The following is a 22,352-nucleotide window of genomic DNA, read 5'->3' on the forward strand; positions in this document are numbered from 1 at the left end:
TGCTGTCCCACTACCTGAATGGAAGACGATTGTATCTCAAACAGGAAGATGAGAGAAGGATGAACCTTCAGCTAAACCACACAAATGTTCCCTGGCATCTGGAGCTATGGGAAATCTCTCAGTCCATTTCCCTCTGGTGGCAGCAATGGATAGATACCTGTGTACCGGGTGCTAGTCATTAAAGAGGTCCGGGGAGGAGACTAATAGAATCCATTAAAGTTCATTCAAAAATTGTTATTGGAAACCTCAAATGAGCAAGACCTTTAAAACTAAGAAAAAGCTACTTTTCATTTTATCCAACACTCTTATTATTTTGCCCCACTCAAAGCATTTTTTAAAAATTCCCTTCTCCTGGCACCTGGGTGGCTTAGTCAGCTGAGCGTCTGACTCTCGATTTTGTCTCTGGTCATGATCTCATGGTTTGTGGGTTCAAGCCCCATGTCAGGCTCCAAGCTGACAATGTGGAGCCTGCTTGGGATTCCCTCTCTCCCTCGCTCCCTGCCCCTCCCCCACCTGTGTGGGTGTTCTCTCTTTCCAAATAAGTAAACTTAAAAAAAATATTCCCTTGCCCAGAGTTGAAAAAAGAAAAAAGCAAAGCCAAAAACTACAAACTAGAAACAAGATTAGAACACCTGGTTTATTGGGGAAAATTCATAATGAAAACAGCAATGGTTTATTCTGAAACTTACAAAATAATAATTTGGTATATAAAATGAATTGGTTTTCATTATGTAAGAACAAATGGTAAAAAAAAAATAATAGTCAACGCGATATATCATATATTTGCCATTCAGAGAAACCTCACATCCCTGATTTCTCCCATTGTATGTTCTATATCAAATATTTTAAATCTCTTTTCCAAGGAAGACCAGGTTTGTAACTACATTTAAGGTGTTGTTTACAATTGCCATCTATCAGAAGCTGTGTCTATATGATTAGAGCCCAGTCAAACCTGAGATGAAGAATTCAAGCCATTTCTTCTCCTGACGCTGTCTTCATGCTACTTTGTGACAGGAATGGCCCTCCTGATGCTTCAATAAACAACCAAATCACACCTGTCAGCCGCGATGAGTTAGACCCAGCCCAGCTTTCAATCAGATCTACTGTGTTCCCGAACATATAGACACAAAAGAGTACAGATTTATGAATTCAGCACTTTCCCACACCCCAACCCTACAAGCCACTTCAAAAGAGAAAATTTTGTCTTAACATTTCACTACGTAAGGAGGCCTGACTACGGCAGTAGGCTTTGGCTATGAAAGAAAACGTTCATAGATGTCATATCAAGTTAACATGAAGTTTTGCAAAAAAAAAAAATCAGGATATTAGTTAGAAATTCTCACAAATGGTATGCATTTAGGAAACTATTTTGCTTCTTTAAATAGGTGAAGGCTTGAAAAATATATATTTTTTGTATTTCTTGTAGAATAGTTGGTCACTGACAATTTTTACTAATACCGCTCTCTTCTCGTTGGCTTTTAATAGACCCAGTCCATTCCACCTGAGAAAAACAGAAACCTGATCAGGTCACACCAATCTTTGAAGCCTTCTCATTTTTTACCGTATAAAGGGGTTACGTTTCATATTCATATTCTTTTACAAATGCAGTATAAATGGTATGGGTAGAAATAAGGAGATACGGGCATATTACAGGTAATTAAAAGAAGTAAGTTTTGTTTACAAACATATATAAAAGGTGAATATGAAACTGTACCGCCATTTAAGAAATATTTTCTCCCAAGTTATTTAGCATTGACTAATTTAATGATATGCACACTGCCCACCAAATGGGTTCGAAGGACGCTGAGGAAGACAGTTTCTTGCTCTGGGATCCATCTTGGCAGCATCGAGTTTCTTCTGCTCACTCCCCACCTTAGGCAGATGTGTAGAAGTACCTGGGCTTAGCATTGCCCAAAAGGTCATCTTCATAGTTGGGAAGGCAACAGAAGAAGAAGGCACAGCCGATCAGGATAATCGTGGCCGCCCACCCAAAACCATAGGCCCAATTATAGATGTAAGTGACGGCAGGGTTGGCATGAAGGTCGAAGGTCTGGGTGTACTTCACGGGGTAAATTACCAAGGAGATGATCTGGAAGACAGCTGAAGGGAAGAAAAACATCCCAAAGAGTGAATATGGACGCATGGATGAATGCGTGGTAACAACAGATTAACTCCCTCTTCCACAATGTCTTTGCCTTTACATAACCGTTAAATCCACTTCGTTCTAATGAAAGGGACCGGGGGAATGCGGTTAATCATGAGCCAACACAGGTTATTGAGTGTTGTATGTCAGAGATACCTGGCACTGAGCAGAACACTGAATATACAAAATACAGAGAACAATTAGGGACTCTCTCGGTAGTACCTGTGTATGCATTACGTTTACTAAAATAAAAGGTGTAAAACTATAGTACAGAGTAGAAAGCAGTATGGTACCGAAGAGTATTTTTTCATCTTGGTAATTCCTGTGCCAAACACAGTTCATATTTTCCGTGTTAGCAACAGTAATATGTACGCATATACACACATGTGTGCACACAACACATACGTGAGACAATGTTGATAATACTACACCACTGGAATAGTCATTTAATAAACGAGTGACTAAGTGGCAGGCACAGCAAGCCAATGATGCGAATGACCAATGTAGGGAAGCACCAGAAAAGCCTGCAGAGGAGGCAGGAATCTGAAGAATAAATAGAAATGGAGAGATGGAGGTCGGAGGCAAGAATGTTCCAGGATGGCAGGACGGGAATTCAAGAGGGGAAGAGTCAGTGCCTTGGGGAAGTGGAAGGAAGATATAAGAAAGAATGCACAGACCCAGAAGATTTCTAAGCTCTTTGGTAGAAGAGTCACCTTATTACAGTTATTATTCATCATATTGGCATTTTAAGCAAATTTAAAAAAATACAAACTTGATTAAATCTATTTTTGTCTTATTTCCCAATGAACATGCATAACTCTACAAAGCTGTAACGAGCCTCCACACGCTATGCTGCGTTCTTGCATTCTCTCACGCCATAGTTCACCCGTGCATTGTTACGTCATTGGGCATGAACGCATTTTCAATCTGTGACACTGAGACACCAGTCTGCACCCAGAGGGGCCAGCTGGCCGTGCTCTGGAGACCGGAGAGTGCTCACTCCTCCTCCTTTCACCGAAATGCTTTCTGCCAGCTCCACGAATGCATCCTCAAAGTCATTTTCTTTTCCTTTTTTGTTTTTTTATTGCTAGAAAGGCCATCAGTGTTTCCACATCATGGTTTGTTCCTTCCGTTTTTCAACTCGAAATGTTCCCCTTCTCTGGCAATTTAAGAAGAGCGATCTCGGTGCAGATCTTAACATTTCTCTGTTTCTTATATGCTTTAAATGGCAAATTCTTACTTGTTAAGTTTATTATTTACTGCAAAATATTGCGTAAGACATAAAAGCAACCCTTGCCTATATTATCTTCAAATTCCCCTGGTCATAAATGTTAAATATCGTTCACTACCTGTTTCAGTTCATCATATGTAAAGTTCTTACGATGATTTGGATCCATTTCTGCACAATCTTTATTGTATCGGTACTCAATTTTTCGGATAGTAACCCCAAGACATACATAAAATTAAAAATAATTGTTGCTGCGAAATATTTCTTAGAAGTCCAGTAGGCCCTAACTGAACGTTGCTAACCACTAAAAGTACACTGAAGATTCCTAGGCCTTTCCCTCTTCTATAAACATGCCCCGTTCTACTTATCACACTCTCAAGGCAAAAATGAGGACTCAGTCGTAAGGTGAGAAGGCAGAATTAAGCAGGACCGTATGCAGTGAAGCTGTGGGAGTTTGCCAGAATTAGTCTTCCTTACAACAGAAACTCCTGCAACCCTGTCGGCTCGAGCTGGCCCTTCCCAGATCGTAATATTTTTAACGCTAACATGGAGGAAAGAGTTTAATTGGGATTTTTTTTAAATGATGGCAAATTCCATACAACATCATGTTTATCATGTAACCACTGGTTACGTGTACCATTCGCCAGCACTAAATACGTTCCCAAAGTTGGGCAATCATCACCACTATCTCTACCTAAAACTTTTTCAACATCCCCAACCTAAACTCTGCTTACCCCTCCCTCTCTCAGCCCCTGGTGAGCTTGGATCTACTTTCCGTCGCATAAGTGAAATCATCAAATACTTGCCCTCTGTGTCTACCTTGTTTCTCTTAGCATAGGATTTTCAAGGTCCATCCACACTGTAGCATATATCAGAGCTTTATTCCTTTTGATGGCTGAATAATACTCCATCGTACGTGATATACCACATTTTCATTTAACATTTCCTGCAACACTTGGGTTGTTTCCACCTTTTGGCTGTTGTGAATAATACTGCTATGACCATGGGTGGACAATCATGTCCAAGTCCCTGCTTGTTCAAGTCCCTGCTTTCAGTTCCTTGGGATACATACGGAGAAGAGGCATTGCCGGGTCATATGGTACCAACTAGGGTTTTGCAATGAACATGAATGTCCCAGTGTTATTTCTAATGGTGATTAAAATGGGCGCCCATCTAGTCTTCTAAGGCATGTGAAAGGAAGACACATCGCATGTGTTGGTTTGATAAAGTCTTATAAATTTAACTACGAAAGCCAAATAGAAGCGGAAATAGGATTCAACAAGATTCTTCATGTTTTGTGATTCCAAACCACTTCTGGTTTTAAAATAGTATTCGAAAAGCAAACTTTGAGACATAGGGAACATTGGAGTAAACCTTATGTTTCAATCAAGGGAAATTCTCCAAGGTAAAGGTGAGGGCCGGACCTGTACGGGCTGGTTCTCTGAGGCCACCTCCTTCTTGTCAGTCAGGATCCTTTTCACCCCCAACTTGTTCTGCCCAGGCTCTGCGATTACCCTCCCTAAGCTCAGGGAACCCAGAACGGGGCAGTCTCCCTCCGGGCTCACGCTTGATCTTATGCACCTCTTCTAATCACAAGGCTTCTGACTTGTTCCAAGACCATCTGCTCACTCTGTACTTGTACTCCAGGTCTGTAGCTGGATTTCTGCTTTGGTCCCTCGAGCCTAAGTTGGTACCTTGAGAAAAGACCTGTGGATTTTCTCTTCCTCAGAAAATCCAGTGTTGCATCTAAATTCAGTTCTGCGGCTGAGGTCCCTAGTGCCAGGATCCCACCTAAAATTTCAAATAAATCTTGCTCCTAGACTCCTAGTTCTTGCATTCCATTAATAAATGTTCACTCTGACCGCACTCACCTACATAACTAAATTCCCATCCCCCAGAACTGGCTCTAAGATACAAAATGGCAATCCCAGTCCGGGCGCCTCCTAGAGTCTCCCGTCCCACCACAGAAACCCTTTCTATGCCCCACTATATCATAAGCTTGTAACATCCTTCAATAAGTAAAATGGCTCTGGGACATTCCAGCCCCCTCAGCAAGGGGATCAAGGAGGCCAGCACTGGGATCGCTATGGAAACACTACACTTCCAGGGCTGACTCAGCCCTGGTCCCTCAAGGTAGGGGTGTCGCTGGACATGGGGTCATCTATAAGCGAGAGCAGCACGCAGAGTGACAACCTTCCTCCCTTGGATGGAGGACATGTAATACCGTCTGAGCCACAGGAGGAAGGGGACCTAGATCTTAAGACACGTGACTGTTACTTCTGCCCTTGGTGACACATTTTCTGCAAACAGATCAGGAAGTGTAATTGTCAAGGGTCATGGGAGAGACAGTACGATAGTGATGCCTACTGAAGGTATGAATTGCTGACATAGTCTTACCAGCCAGGGCCAGGAGGCCTCCAATCACTCTCAGAAAGACAAGCATCTGGGGTCCACAGAGGGCAAAGAAGGAGAGGATGAAACAGATCACCAGGATGATAAAGCCACAGAAGAGCATGGCAGCGGCTGCCCGTCCCCACGCTGTAAGAGAAAAGAAACGGTAATTAATAAGACAGACATGCCAAATTTAAAAATCACTTGTCGAAGCATCAGTAGGAGTTTTTTGCTCTCTGCTCATTATATCTGGGCGCAAGGACAGCTTTTCTGACAGCACGTAAGCGTCTCCGTATCTCAAGGGAAGAAGAGGCAATTCGTGCGGAGGGTGCCCTATACGTTGCTACACAATAATGCCTTCTCCCCTCAGAGTTCGGGCAAATGTTTAGATCTCTGAAATGAAAGTTCAAACTCATCAAACTGTTTCTCACGTAATAAAAAGGCCACATAAACAGGTATCTTTAAAAGGTTCACTCAAGTTCTAACACAACGCAACTATAGTAAACATTTTTTATATTGAGCAATTAAATTAGAATCCCGTTAGGAAATGGTTCAAATACCTTGACAAAACATCATTGTTTCGTATTAATGTTTGGTTCTGTGCCAAAATAATCACTGAAATCATCTGCCTCATGACTAGGCAGAGATGTGAAATAGAACAATTTAATTATGAAGAAGCTGTGACTTCATAACAAGTTCAGGTACAAATATACCCAGTTGCTAGTCTAAATTTTAACGTCTTGAACTATTCAGGATATATTTGCACAAGAGCTCTTAGTTATTGATATTGGCCCTCAAAGGCCTCAGGATGAAGTGACAATTGATTTCTGGGTTTGAAAATCTGCACGGGCACCTCCAGTCCCGTGTCGTTCTACCTTGAGCCTGTGGAAATATGGAGAGCCATGATACCCTGGCCAACAACCCCAGCCAATAATTCCCACTGCACAACCTGCACGAATTTCTCAAATCTCTTCACATACAACCTCTCTAGAGGGCCTAACACTGATGGTGTAATCGCTCTGTGCCAGGCTCTGTGCTAAGAACCTGACATGCCTTAGTTCACAGAATCTTCACAATGTTTTTAAGGTTCATACTATCATCACTTCTTTAGCGGGATGCCTGGCTGGCTCAGTCGGTAGAGCACGGGACTCTTGATCTCAGGGTCATGAGTTTGAGCCCCACCTTGGGTGTAGAGTTTACTTAAAAATCAAAGACCTTTATCATCATTTCTTTAGAAATGAGTATATACGAAGGCTTTGAAAGCTCAAATAACCTGTCACGTAGCCACACGGCTGATAAGTGCTTCAGGCAAGTTCGATTTCCAGCCTGTCTAAATCCGAAGCATGATTCTTTTCAGATCTATAATTTACATACCATAAAATTCACTCTTTCAAAGTATGCTCCTGCTATATTCACAGGGTTGTGTAACCATCACCGCTTACGATTCCAAAATTTTCATCCCCCCAAAAGAAGCTCCATACGTGCCACCCCCACCCCTTTCCTCCAGCTTCTGGCAACCATTAATCTGGTTTCTGTCACTATCAATTTTCCTGTTCTGGACATTTCATATACACGGAATCCATACTGCATGGCCTTTTGTGACTGTCTTCTTTCACCTATTATGTGACCAGTCTGCATTTTATTTATCCATCCATTCACTGATAGACGAACACGCACTCTTGATCTATTTACTTTTTTACTGCACTCAAAAAAGCGAGTCACGTGTTCATCTGCCCTGGTTTCACTCCTCCTTGAGCACCGCTCGGCTGACAAATTCATCCTCCCTTAATTCTAGGTCATTTGGTCACAGTGGAAGACACAGGGGGCAAAAGCAACAGGGGCTCGGAAGCCAGCCAGACTTCATGTGCGCCCTGCCTCTGTCACCAATTAGCCACCATCAGCCTGCTAACCTGGGCTAACACATCTGCTAACCTGGGCTAAAAATGCCTTCTTTCCACATTATTGTGAGGAGGACAGCCCTTGTGTGAAAAGTCAGGGAGCTAGGAAGGCTCCAGCCTTTACCACTCGAAAAGTTCCTTGCGTATTATTCCTCTGACTTTTCTCCAGTACCTCACCTTTCTCCATTTTCTTTCTGTATTTCTTTACTTCTGCACTTCTTTCCATTCGTTCTCATTCCTCAGTTACCCACTGCATGTTTACATCATCATCTGTTATAGACAAACTTTCTCCAACCACCACGCTCCTTCCAGATCTTCCTCTAGGTTTAGGAATGACTGGGGCGTAATAGGTTATTAAGAAGAGAACACATTTTTATATGTCTCAGAAATACCATGTTTTCCCACAAACTATCCCTTAGTGGCCTGCAAGATGAGGCAGAGACAGAGCATGAGTGGGCCTATTTTATATTTATAAAATTTTTTTATAATTTTATATATTTTTTATTTATATTTTATATATAATTTTTTATTTATATTTTATAATTTTCATTACTTTCCTCCAGACCTTTTTTGCTCTTTCCGGAGATCGATCGGAGGTCTTAGGGGCAAGATAAAATAGAAATGTTTTATTTTAAATCAGAAATGAATAAAGCCAGAATGTGAAATGTTCTCACTTTTTTCCTCGTCCTTCAAGTAAGGTAACTTGCAAGAGAAGTGGGATTGTGCTATGGAAAGAATAGTAATCAGACCATGTCAAGGTCGAGCCCATAGATCACGGTGTCAAAATCATCAGTGGTGCTTATTAAAAATACAGATTCCCGTGACTCCCTCCAAGCCCAACGGATCATAACTCAAGAGGTAGTACCCAGGAATCTGCGCCTTACTGACATCTCTTACATCCATACTAAAGTTTGAGAAGAACTAAGAGAGATGATTAATCTCCTTATAAAAACAGAGCACTGCCAAAAAAAAAACATGTAACTTTCGGTATATGACCCACTGTCGATTACAGTCTCATTTCTACGGATTTTTATGGCTACTGTCAATCATTAAATCCAATTATCCAATTACCTAATTCAAAGCTAAATCCAATTATCAAATTCAAAGAAGCAGACACTGATTTTGCCTTTTAAGTTGAGTTCACAGGTTAGAAACTGCCATGAAAGGCAACCAATCTGTATAAGCATATGGAGGAGAGCAAACATAATGAAAACTTGCGTAGCAGAATGTGAGTCTTCAATAATAACAACAAAAAAACCTTCCTAACAAGGAACATATTTTGCTGACCAAACTCTGACAGTCACAGATTAAGGTTTGAAAAGTATAGCTAACTAAATGATGAGGGATGTAGCTATGACGAGTAGTATTAATAATTATTCCTGTTTATTTGGGGAAGATTAACACAGATTATCCCCATTCCCACTCCCTCTAATATGATAGCTGAAGCGTAATTTACACTTTGTTTCACGTACTTGAAAGGAATTTAGAAAATAGTGAGCCCCTTCGCCTACCCTGAAGCCAACAGGTGAACACAAATATGAACACAGCCCATTTTAAGAACTTTGCCTAAGCTGTGTGAAATAATCCAGTAGTGTCTTGTTTACTTTAAACGCTGAGTCTGAGAAAATCAAAATGGCAAAGTAAGTGGCCTTTTGTCTTGAGAAAGGCTTCCCTGGAAGCAGAACATGTGATAACCTGCTCCTGCAGCATGGAAACACCCACACTGAATCATTTAATTATCACAGAAGACAGAAACCTTGGCACAGTTTTGAAGACCTGGCTGATGAGCGATGAGTAAGGCAATCTGCCCTCTCCTATCAATGACTGTTTTGCTGTAAAATGATGAGATGGACCCTACCTGGTCTGATCAAGGTCATCCCAGCCCAACATTCCTCCCGAGAAGGGGGCCGACAGCCATGCAGACTTACAACATGGCAAATCTCCCCGACACACATTGTGAAAAGTTAAGTCTGCACCCCGAGTACTTTTGGTTTCACTTAATTACCCAGAATGAGCCTAATACCTACAAATGTATCCAACCCTTTTAGGAAGGATTTCTATGTTTGTATTATACCATGGTCTAAATTATACCGTATTTACCAACCCCAAGAGGAAAACATCTTAAAGCTATTTCTTCCATGAATGTACAGATGGATGGTCGTTGGCTCTTCGAAGGCAGACTGTCCATCTTTATTCTGAAGACAAGTCTGTTCTCCATTATTATTTTGTACACAAAATGTTATTGTCTTTCCTAATTATGGTTTGCGACAGACAGCAGGGAGGATTCTCACTGTCAATTAGCCCTCGCCGAACAGAGACCACAAATCACTCAGTACTACAGGTACACGGATGCTATGTTTCCGTGCAGGAATGTTTTTTGTTTGTTCTGTCTCCTTAAGGGAAGACCAATTTGGTGTTGTATATAACCTATTACATCCTAAATTTATTTTCTAAGTGCCACTTGGAGAAGTTCATATTGTTAAAGAGACCAGCCACTTTATAAACCCACTTTTAAATAAGATTCATTAAAGACCCATTTGGATAAAGAACAGCCTACCTAATTTTGCTCTCACTTGCAAAGATTCAACATCAGATCGACACCAATGGTCACTAATGTAATTCTGAGTTTTTCCTAGAAAATGCTTTTAAGTTTTTTGTACGAGAAAAATGCTATTATCTTTTTTCCAGGGATGACATTTGAAAATGTAATGTTACAAGACAAATACAGCTAGGAAAAGACCAGTAAGGTCAACGGATAAGAAAGGAGCGAGAAAAAAAAAAAAAAAGAGGAAAAATAAATACCTTGAATGCCACGCTGGAAGCCATAAATCAAACTGAAGTTTGTGAAAAGGAAAAAAAAAAGAAAAAACAACTTATAGACGAGAGCACTACTAATATTTTTAGCATTGTGGGTAATATTTTAGAGACGGTCACTAATTGTTCCTCCAAAGTTAATTTTTCTTTTAGTGGATTTGCTGCATTCTTCAGTAGTTTTACATGTGGGCACCCAACACTGACCATGACAGTCTGATCTAGCTAGCCCCTTACTCAGTACCTTGCAGATGCCCACCTGTCGCCCAATTAAAGTAGAATCCCTTTCCAGAACAAAAGATCCATCTATTAATAGGGAAGGGCCTACCTAATAAATCTGAGCTTTGATCAGATCTCATACTATTTGTATAGAGTTCTTTAGGTCAGATAGACTCTTTATGTCATAGACTGAAAACTGGATAAAACCATGATTACAAATTACACAGTTCCTGTCTACAAATAAGTATACACATAGATGGAATATATATTCAAAAAGCCTGGTGCATGCCCAATGAGGAGGTAATCTGCAGGAATATGGACCAGTGCTTCTGAAACTATACAGTGCTTACGCTTCACCTGGGGACCTTGTTAAAATGCAGATTCTGGTTCAGAAAGTGGGGCCTGAGATACTGAGTGCCCAGTAACCTTCCAGATAATGCTGATGCGGCTGGTCTGGACACTTTGAGTAGCAAAAATCTTGCGGGCAACTCATAACAGACCTCCAAAAAAAATTACATAGGAAGAAGTGATTTTGCAGAAGCTTTAGAAGACAAGCAAAGCAACGTCAGAGGCACGTGCGACAGCATCCAGTTGGTGTGAGATTCTTTACGTGCTCTACATTTTCTCCTGAAACTGAGCCAGATGATAACTACTTACCACTGTGTTTTTACAGAACGATGATACTTTGCCCCGTTATGGTCTTCTTTGAAAGTCTCCGTGGGGAAACCATCCATCCCATACGGGAAGATGTGAAAACGGAGAATTGCTCCCTCAACTTGGACAAGATGACTAGCAGGGAACTGGGGATCAACGGTCACATATTTGAAAGTCTGTCAGATGAAGAAGGCTGGGAAGGAGAATTTACACGGAAGCACATTTGAGCTCCATCGGCGTAAGACGAGTACTTTTAAACAAAGAGCAGCGTCCAGGGAACTGAATTAAGTTGCGAACGAAGGGAAGAGGGCTCTGCTCATCGTGGGTGGTGTTGATGAGCACAGGCTTTGGTGAAAGTGTGAACAGGTGCACTCTTACGCCCTTCTAATTCTCATAGCCTGTGAGTCTGTGCCCGCTTGCACGGAGAAAACAAGTTAGGTCACTAAAAAGGGAGTGAGGCTCTCGGGTGATTACTGCTAAGTGCAGCAAATGGCTAGGTCACAAGTTCCCACACGTCTGGATTTTATAAATGAACACACATATCTATGCTTTAATTCGGAAAATCAATGGAGTGGCCAACCTTTATTTTTCTGTGTAAAGACATGAACACACACCCACAAACAGTAACCTACCTACTAATGCCTAATTTCATAAAACAATAACATTTCAATATCTCACCCTACCTCTCTGCAAAAAGGCCTCAAGAGCATAGTCTCAAAATGAACTCTTCTACGTTCAATTTCGCCTAATGTAAACCTATTCACTTTGTACTTATGTTTCTCATTTCCTGTACATTTTAAGAACCATAGGGCTAAATGATCTAAAAATATTCACATAATAAATACTCTGATTCTTGGACTTATCCAAGACTGAGTTCATGTAAAAAAAAAAAAAATACCATTCAATGCATTGTGTGGTAGTCGAAGGGCGTCTGGTAAAATGAAGCTCTGAACTTGTGAGTTCAGATCTAAAGCAAGCACTCTTGGACTTGGCTGTACTGACTCCCCACTGCCATTCTTGGTGCATAAACTCATCGCCATTATCCCGGTGCATAAATCCAACTCCATCAGTCTCCACCCTGACAAGCCAGAGCTTGCTTGGGCTTTAGAATCTGTATCACTGACACTTAAAATATCTTCCTGATGTATTTTTTTTCTTAAAGACGGGGAATAAAAGGTGCGGACGGTACAAAAACAGTCTGCATGAACATGCATTCCAATTTAATTTTGCATTTTATTTACATGTGAAATTCGAACAATTATTTCAAATGTTCTTTTCCTGTTTGGAGAAATATAAATGTGAGGTTCTTTCTATGCTCTACATGCTCATGATGTTTTAAAAAATTAAACAAGTATCTGTTAAGCTGGGTATCTATTTAGTTGTTAATACCATGTAAAAACAAATATCCAGCTTATAATTTGGTTGATTTATAAGGAAAAATGAGGTGATGTGGCAATCTGAAATTCTTTAAAAATCTGTCAATAACCATGAGGAATATAATATTCTGCATTTTACATAGTTCTAAGGAACTATCTCCCTTTATAAAAACGTCTATGTTATTAGTATTATTGCCAATACTTGAAGAATAATCTGTTTTTAATATCAAAATGAGCATATTAATGTTATGAATATTAATACGAAGAGATGGTCAAGCGCTTTGTAATAAAAAGGTATATTTTCTTAAAAGTTACGATGGTAGTTACATGTGTGGCTTAAAGTTACCTGGGTGCTCAGTAGGTTAAACATCCGACTTCGGCTCAGGTCATGATCTTGAGGTTCATGAGTTCGGGTCCCGCATCAGGCTCTGTGCTGACAGACAGCTCAGACCCTTGAGCCTGTTTTGGATTCTGTGTCTCCCTTTCCCTCTGACCCTCCCCTGCTCATTCTCTGTCTCTCTCTCTTTCTCTTAAAAATAAATGAAACAATAAAAAAAATTGTTTTAAGTTACAATAAGTCATGTTGATGTTCTAGTACATTTCAAGAAGTTTTTAAAAAGTGGGTGTACAAAAGTCAATCCTCTGTATTGAGATATTTTAATTAGAGCCATCCACCTTCCTCTTTGTTGTGTTTATACGTACGTGGGAGTGTGTGTAAACTGCTCACTACATTTTAGATAAACCTCCCATAAACACGTTGTTGTTTTCCACAAAGCCTTACTGGGGTTATCTGAAAATCTCCAGGGTTCAGAGATGCCTAGATAATCGCCCTATAGTGTAGGAATACACAATTTTTACACCTGTTAAGGAAGCCAACATCCATGGCAGAAAATGAAGTGAAAGTGTAATAAACACTCCAGCTCATCTCTGACCAGAATAGCCTGAAATGGACCTCTCTTTGAGAGTTCACATCAGTATTCTTCTTCCCACGGTTGCCTAATGACCATGACCGTGGATCCTGGATTCATGATTTGATTCCAGGTCTAGAGCAAAAGCTGCATCGAACACGTTATTGGCACTTACTTCTCTTTGCAAACGTCACAGGAATAACTGAACTGAGATGTTAATGCCACTGCCCCCTTACGGAAATCAGTCCTGCCGCATCATACAATACAAATCAGTCTTGCCGCATCTTGATTTTTCAAGACCCGCTTGGAAAACTGAACTTTACCAAAAACCAGTTTCTTTTTTTCTTTTAAGTTTATGTATTTTGAGAGAAAGAGAGAGATCGTGAGTGGGGGAGGGGCAGAGGGAGAGCGAACCCCAAGCAGGCTCCACACTGTCAGCGCGGAGCCTGATTTGGGGGCTCAAACCCAAGAAGGGTGAGATCATGACCTAAGCCCACATCAAGAGTCAGAAGCTCAACGGACTGAGTCACCCAGGCGCCCCACCAAAAACCAATTTCTATATCAAATCGAAACATAGTTTATGGACTGGATCAGTGTTGTCTTTACAATTAAAAAAAGTTAATGCTTTAGCCTTCTAATTAAAAAATTGCACCAACAAAACCTGCTTATTCCCTTCCACATACAAAGCACTGTATCATTCTGAGGCTGGAGGAGCCACGCCCTGGGAAGGTGAGCTCATCCTCCAAGTCCAGAAAAAATAAGAACTGCATTGTGTGAGTTTCACAAGAGGGCTGTAGCCACAGCCAGGGAGAGCCGTGCAGGCTAGATCATGTCCCAGCAGCAGTGCTGATGGCCGTTCTGGCAGCACCTCTCTTCCAGCCTAACCTTCACATGCGGAGGACTGCAGAGTACTCTGTGGGTCTGTATTAGTCTCTGTTCTGACGTCTGATCATCAAGTCCGTTTAAAAGAACACATCTGTATAAGCAGTCTTCGTAAGTCCCCCGGAGAGACTGAGTTCCAATGCATTTTGGCTAAAAGATACAGATGTATGACTTCAAAGAAATTAATTCCCTTTAAAACCCCAAAAGATCTGAGATACTAGAAACCCCGTCAGGCGTTCTGTTTGTTTTAAGAGCGGAAAAACACAGACATTAAGGCAAGCAGGAATTCCTTGCGGTCTTTACATTTTATTACCTGCTAATGAGGACCATGCCTCCCTTTGTGGGGCAAGCTCATGGTGAGAACTTCCAAACAATTCCGCAGTAGATAAGATACAGCACCAGGCTCTGGATACGGGCCCCCAGAACCAGAAATAAACTGGGTACTTCGAAGTCCTAGGCCACTTCAGAGTAAAGAATCAAGTCAATCGCCCTAGCAGGGAATGGAGAAAGGCAGGGCAGGCTTCTTCCTCGGTTTTGAACTCAGTTGCTAAAGCCCCATTCGAGAGCACTTGGCTTTCAGTTGGGAATTAGGCTCGTACTTAAACCCTCCTCTCCAGCACCCCAGGCACACACGGCTAATCACAATAGATCCCAGCCGTTTTTGGCAACTACCCTTCGTGGGGGGTGGCAGCGGGCAAGAATGTGCCCCTTTCCAGTGGCGCCGATTAAGTAAAACATCCAGGCTGCTCCATGCTGGAAAAATAAAGTTAACTCCAACTGCAGTATATTAAATTTGTCAACGCTGCTTCATTTTGCTGGTGTAGAAGATGTGTTTGCTGTGTAGATTTCAAATCAGATGAAAATAACTGAGTTTTCTCAACAGCAATGCCGTACTTAAGTCAAAAAGACACCCCCTAAAAACAAAAAAAGAACCAGAACTAGCCTGCTCCTTAAAAGAACCGCAGTACCCATTGAAATCATAACTGCTAACACTTTCGCCAGAAAGGCCTTTTTTTTTTTAATCGAGTAAGAGTTGCTTTCACTTAGTTCAAGCCAAAGGAATACACCGACCTTGGGGAAGGCGCGTATATTTTCATCTTACAAGGAATCAGAGGAGGCGGTGGCATAATGGCAAGAGAGTTCACTAGGTCTCAAGAAAATAGACTTTGTTCATTGTATTTACTCATCTAAACCTCTTTGATGGCTGAAAAATCACCTTTTGCATGTCACCGACAAACCCTACAAAAAAATAGTTTGAACCAGGGCCATTTTCGCCCCGCTTTGAGCCTGGTTTTGGCCACTCAAAGCTGCTACTGCTTTCTTTTGCTCGGGTCGGATGCCTAACCTAAGCTCTAAATAGATTTTTTTTTTTTTTTTTTTTTTTTTTTAATCACTCACTACCTCTGCCCCGTTTCACTCCTTTCGCCTAGGGCGGCCTCCGAAGGCCGGAGGCCGCGCACGCCCAGCCGCAGCCCAGAGGGCTTCCCGGAGGCGGCGGCACTCACCGTACTCCATGAGGCTCTGGCAGCCATCCTCGTAGGACCCGCTGCCGCCGCCCTCGTGGAAGCATCGCCACCACAGGGAGGACGTCTGGATGTGTTCGCTCGACTGCAGCCAGCCGCGGCCGGCCAGCGCGATGATGTCGAAGGCGATGGCGCTGAGCAGCAGCAGGGGCAGGATCCACCTGCAGCGCTCGCAGGCCAGGCCGCAGCGCAGCATCTCGACGGTGGCGGCGCGGAGGAGAGGAGCGCGCGGGGCTCGGTCGCCGGCGGAGAGTGGCCCGCGAGCGCAGGCAGCGCGACAAAAGGGAAGAGGCCGCGGGGAGGCGGCTCCCGGAGGACGCGGCTCGGGGCGCCGGGGCCCCACCTAGATTCCGGTGACTCACGGCGCGCCGCCCCGACCTGCCCGGCCGGCCGGGGTGCGCGCGGGGAGAGGCGGGGCCGGGCTCGGGTTACACCGGGCGTGGGTGAGCCTGGCCCGCCCGCGCCGCCCTGGAGCCGCGGGGGGCCGGCGCCCGGCCAGGGAAGGGGGCCCGGGGAAGGGTGGGGGGTCCCGGCTGCAGCCCCGTGCGCCTCTGCGCCTCCCCACTGCCCCGTTCCCCGGCCTCCTTGAGCCTCTCACGCCAAATGTGGTTCTTCTCCGTGCCTCGCCGGGTGCACGTTTTCATCCGAGCCAACCAGCTAAATATTTCATCCCCGAGGCCGGATGATGGTCTGATTTTCAACAATCCTGCCTTCAGGTTTCAGGCAGTTTGACATGGGTGTCCACGTTGTACCTGTGGGTCAGTTGCGCGCTCCGGTTGAACGCGTGCGCAACCCAGGAGCCGGTCCCTGACCCTCCTAAGCAGAGGTGGGCACTTCCTCTTGCTCTCCACCTTTGTACCTTGTACCGTGGCTCGCTTTTATCTGTTTATGTACTCGCCTTTCCTGCTGGGTCTGGAGCTCTTCGCCAGCAGAGGCCAGGTTTTATTCAACACAGTGGCTGGCGCTGTGTCTGGGTCTTAGGGGGAGCTCAAAGAAACATTTAATGTCTGAACGCACAGGATTTAACAGATGCCACCCCAGTCTTGGAAGCGCTTTGTCTTGGCTTCCCAGATAGGTTCAGGTTCCGATCTGCGGCAGTCCACTCTCCGCCACAAACCTGTCCCTATGGAAGCCCCACTTAATCTCCTCTTTTCCTTTACTATTTTGAGGTTTCTCCAAATGAAGGCCATAGGTCAGCATGCAGCCAGCGCCTAAAATCCCACCTCCAGTGTCCCGGCCCTGCTTCTGTCACCACCATGACTCGGGTGTGGTAGGGAGGGTGGGGTGGCAGCCGGGAGTGGCACTGAGGAGAAACAGATTCTCAGTGTCAGGCCCCACGGTGGCCTTGGGCAAATTATGAAAAACATCCCACGAGGGGTCACATCTTACCTTTCACCTCCACAGATCTCTGCTGAATCCCACCCAGTTGTTATAAAAGACTTCGCAATGTTTAAAATTTAGTCCTCTGTTTCACTTCGGTACTCTGGATAGAAACAGAGGACTATTTTGCCTTAAGCAGCTCTCCCACAATTGTTGAGGACTCATGAAATAAAAGTGCTGAGGAAGTTAGTGTTTGAAACCACATGAAAAAAAATTTCCCCAGCCTTAATTTTACATGAACCGAATTCACATATTTTCCTTAGAGGCCAATATTTTCACTTTGAAAGAAGAGCATGGGGGTGGGGGGAGGGCTTCTGCCAAGAGTTAACTGCCTACGGTGGAGATTGTGTAAAGAAAATAAGTTCTCAGGGTTTTCAAAAGTTAGGTAAATATTTGTTTAAGTAGCTGTATCTATAGTATATTTGTGAGGGAAGAAATCAGATTCTTACAAATCAAATAGAGTACTCATCAGGAGCAAAGTGGTTTTAGACAAAACGAGAGTTTCATTGGTCTTCATATCTCTAAATGATTTGGGACTAGATATACCTTCTTTCTCTTGTTCCAATAGATTTGAGGGAAAGAGAGTATTAATGAGGTGAAAGAGAGCAGAGTAGCTCTTCGGAATTTCTGGAAGAGACTAAACCCGCCCTGTCTGGATAATGTACCTAACATATGTCTCTCAGATTGTGGAACCAGATGGCTCAGGTTCAGATCCTTTCTGATACTAGCTGTGTGATACGGGGACACTTAGCTTCTTTGTGCCTCAGTTTCCTCTTCTGTAAAGTGGATAGTGCTCACCCCATAGTGTTGTAATGAGTATTAAAAGAGCTAACATATGTAAAGTGTGCAGAATAGTGCCTGCACATCGTAAGCCACAATAAAAGGGTTGATGGTGATGATGTTCATAGGTTTCCCACTCTAATAAGATTAGAAAGGGGCCTTTGCATGCTTGTAAGGAACAAATTCTTTGTACGAATACCAACTGTAAATCGTTACGTTTTCGCAGACAATGCAATCATTCATCCTAATCATTATTAGTGAAATGATAGCTGATAGTGGATAATAGACAATTAAATAGTTCCCCCTGCTGGATAACACAGGGATCACAGAGCACTTGACAATGTAAAGTGTATCTGAAAAAGGTTTTTATTTTTATCAATTGGGGTTTTTATGGTTATGAAAGCAATAAATATCACAAACAAAACTGCATGAATATATAATTTAAAAACAAAAACATGTAGTTGTTTTACTATCTTCTCTAATGGTCATAGCAGCTAACTAATATTTGCTGGGAGTCTACTATGTGCCTGTAAGGTATTCCACATCCCACCTGGTGAGGCATGTCCTCCCATCACCTTCATATAGACCAGAGGACTGGGGCACAAAGAAGTTAAGTAACTTGCTCAAGACCGCACAGTCCCCGAGTGGCAAACCCACACGTCGTCCTAAGCCGTTCGTCACCAGAGCCAGTGCTATTTACAATAACCATTTGTCAGAATTTGGAAAATATTTCTCCAAAAGTTTCCTTCTTTCGTCCCTCCTCTTTACCCTTGTAAACATCCCACCCACTACCAATTCTTTCCTGAGCTGTAATGAAATGGTCCCAGAGAAGCTGCCATGACCTCACTAGTAAACCAAAGTGATAACCGTGCAGGTGTAGAACGAGCAATGCACAGGAAACCAGGCATTCTGAAGTCCACTTCTTGCTGACTCTGTGTTTCACCTCTAATATTTGTCCCATCTCTCCCCTTCCCCTGTTCATGCAAACTTTTAATTGTCTCTCCACTCTCCCTTCCCATTCCTTCCTGTCTATTCTACCCAGTAGTGTGATCGTAAATGTTTAACAACCAACTTTCTGACCACCCCCCCCAATCTTCAACTTGTAGCATCTGCCAATTTCCATCATGTAAAACTCCCCCAAAGCTGACATCCAGCTACCGCCTTGATGTCACTGAACACGGAGTTTGGAAGAAATATACATAATCATCTCTCTCACGCTAGTAAAAGCACACCCCTGCGTCTACCCCCAATATCCTACTAAAACTCTTCGCGCAGAGGTCACCAGTAAGCTCATATTTGCCAAATTCAGTGGCGATCATTAGCCTCTCCGTTCCACTAGATACTGTGATGTCTCCCTCTGTAAAACTGTCTGCTCTCTGGGCTTCTATAAAGATGTTAAAGCCCAGTGCCTACAGATCATCAGGAACACACCTATAGTCAAATGAAGTTAGATTTAGTAACTCTGCAGCAAAGGACACTGCACACCACGGGAAAATCTGGGAGTGTCTCAGAGGATGTTAGGAGAGCTCAGTCAAAAGATTTAGGCGTGGGGCGCCTGGGTGGCTCAGTCGGTTAAGCATCCGACCATTGGTTTCGGCTCAGGTCATGATCTCTCGGTACTGTGAGTTCGAGCCCCACATCAAGCTCTGCACTGACAGTGTGGAGACTGCTTGGGATTGTCTCTCTCCCTCTCTCTCTGCCTCCCCCCTCCCTCTCAAAATACATAGATACACTTAAAAAAAAAAACGATTTAGGGTGATGCCAGGTGATTTTGGAGAGGGTTCAGGGATGTGGCTGTTTTGTTCTGTTTTTTTTTGTTTTGTTTTGTTTTGTTTTTCACTTTTTTTTTCAATATATGAAATTTATTGTCAAATTGGTTTCATGTTTTGTTCTAAGTTATGCTATATCAGGAAGAGTGCTATCTTATTTTGTAGTTGCATGGTGCGTTTTTTTCCGCGTCCAGACGTGAACACGGAGCGGTCTTGTTTTTGTTTTGTTCTATCGTAATGATACAGTGACCTTGTCTGATGTTAACATTCTGTGAGATTACTTACGCTTGACATTGGATCGTCCTGGCCCAGCTCCTGGCTGCCAGAACAATCACCAACTGTCAGGGACTGGCTTTTTCTTTCTCTTTCCCTGGGTCACCATGAATCTCTCCCTCCGTCCCTTCCCCTTCTCCCTAATGTGCTTGTCCTCCTCTGACCCTTGCCCTCACCCAAGGCTGGATCCTCTGGGATTCTTTCCTGTGTCGCCCTTCGGTTCATTCTAGACATTTTCTTTGTGTTACGTCGTCCACTTTGAGGATTTCAACCCCTATCTCTATATTACTCATGACTTGCAAATGTACCCACTTCCTATCTACGCTTCTGAATTTTATATCCAACGTCCAGCAAGTGGCGCCACCTGGATTCTCAACCGCATTAATCAACCCGTACTCTTCTCCCTGTAGCCCCTGTACCACCTCTGTCATCTTGGTCACCAAAATTAAACCTCCAAGATCATCCTGGACTCTTTCTTTTAATTTTTTTTTTTTAACGTTTATTTATTTTTGAGACAGAGAGAGACAGAGCATGAACAGGGGAGGGTCAGAGAGAGAGGGAGACACAGAATCCGAAACAGGCTCCAGGCTCTGAGCTGTCAGCACAGAGCCCGACGCGGGGCTCGAACTCACGGACCGTGAGATCATGACCTGAGCTGAAGTCGGACGCTTAACCGACAAGCCACCCAGGCGCCCCTGGACTCTTTCTTTTAGATCCCGTTCAAATGCAGTAACTTAGGGGCGCCTGGGTGGCTCAGTCGGTTAAGCGTCCGACTTCAGCTCAGGTCACGATCTCACGGTCCGTGAGTTCGAGCCCCGCGTAGGGCTCTGGGCTGATGGCTCAGAGCCTGGAGACTGCTTTCGATTCTGTGTCTCCCTCTCTCTCTGCCCCTCCCCCGTTCATGCTCTGTCTCTCTCTGTCTCAAAAATAAATAAAACGTTAAAAAAATTAAAAAAAAAAAAATGCAGTAACTTAAAAGTTTTGCCAGCCCCCAGACATTCTGCAGTGCAGACTCTCAGCTCCACCCCTCCTCCCCTCTCCCTGCCCTCACTGCCAGGGCTGTGCCCTCCTCCAGTTCTCAACACGCCCCTCTCCCTAGTCCGTCTTCCACAAGAAGACTAAAGTGATCCAGCTAAATGTGGGTCTGACTCTGACACGCTCCTTGATGCAGCCCTCACTGATTCCCCATCACCTCTGCCATCGGGGATGAGATTCCTAAAAGTAACACACAAATTCTTCTGTGGTCTGGCCCGTTTTGCCTCTCCAACCTCGTCTGTCCCCTTTACTCGCTTTCTTATCTTGTCAGTTCTCCTCGACCTGTCACTTCAGGGAAACCTATAACTCTAAAATGCTATGAAAGTATAGATAAATGAAAAAAATTCTGACTCAAAATGGAAAGAATATGTATTTATGTGGAACAGTAGATGGCAGTGGAATACTATTCTTCAGCATAACATTTGCAAGACCTAAAATTGATCAAATACCCATAGAAAAACTAGTAGCCAAAGAGTAGTATGATTTTTAAAATGTCTCTAGATTTTAGTTAATAGCAATGCATCCATATTGGTTTCTTAATTAAAGCAAATGTGCTATGCTAATGCAAAATGTTAATATAAGGAACACTAGGTGCAGGGGTTTATGGGAACTCTACTATCACAAGTTTTCTATAAAACTGAACTATTCTAAACTATTATTTTTAAATGCCTCTATATTCTTAGTACATAATTTTTCTCATACAAAAAAATAAATATGAAAACCCAAATAACAGTCATTTCCTCATATAAAATTAAATACAAGGGGCGCCTGGGTGGCTCAGTCGGTTAAGCATCCTACGTCAGCTCAGGTCATGATCTCACAGCTCGTCGGTTCGAGCCCCGCGTCGGGCTCTGTGCTGACAGCTCAGAGCCTGGAGCCTGCTTTGGATTCTATGTCTTCCTCTCTCTCTGCCCCTCCCCCGCTCATGCTCTGTCTCTCTCTGTCTCTCTCAAAAATAAACATTAAAAAAATTAAAATTAAATACAAAAAAAACCCAATCAATAATTAATTTAAGTTTTAAACATAAGCATCAGATATTGAGAAATAAAAGCTATTCATTTAACATTTTACTGTCCTGTTGT

The 22,352-nt window shown here is 43.1% G+C and overlaps 1 protein-coding gene across 1 annotated transcript; it reads right to left on the reverse strand.

Annotated features, from left to right (window-relative positions):
- Window positions 1-623: 623 nt before the first annotated feature.
- PERP (p53 apoptosis effector related to PMP22) lies at window positions 624-16,801 on the reverse strand. The gene is made up of 3 exons (XM_060616768.3): window positions 16,016-16,801; window positions 5,769-5,909; window positions 624-2,100 (listed from the first exon to the last, which is right to left on the reverse strand). The coding sequence occupies exons 1-3, from the start codon at window positions 16,227-16,229 to the stop codon at window positions 1,874-1,876; spliced, it is 582 nt and encodes a 193-aa protein (XP_060472751.1). The 5' UTR covers window positions 16,230-16,801; the 3' UTR covers window positions 624-1,873.
- Window positions 16,802-22,352: the final 5,551 nt, after the last annotated feature.

This window comes from Panthera onca, chromosome B2 (genome assembly GCF_046562875.1).
Source record: "Panthera onca isolate mPanOnc1 chromosome B2, mPanOnc1 haplotype 2, whole genome shotgun sequence".
Classification (NCBI taxonomy): domain Eukaryota; kingdom Metazoa; phylum Chordata; class Mammalia; order Carnivora; family Felidae; genus Panthera; species Panthera onca.

Bases quoted from the DNA above. Each gene is read 5' to 3' on its own strand.
- PERP (XM_060616768.3), bottom strand. From the start codon at position 16,229: ATGCTGCGCTGCGGCCTGGCCTGCGAGCGCTGCAGGTGGATCCTGCCC. The intron at 5,910-16,015 runs GTGAGTGCCGCC...TTTCTCTTACAG, and splicing joins CCAGAGCCTCATGGAGTACG to CGTGGGGACGGGCAGCCGCT. The intron at 2,101-5,768 runs GTAAGACTATGT...TCTTCCCTTCAG, and splicing joins AGGCCTCCTGGCCCTGGCTG to CTGTCTTCCAGATCATCTCC.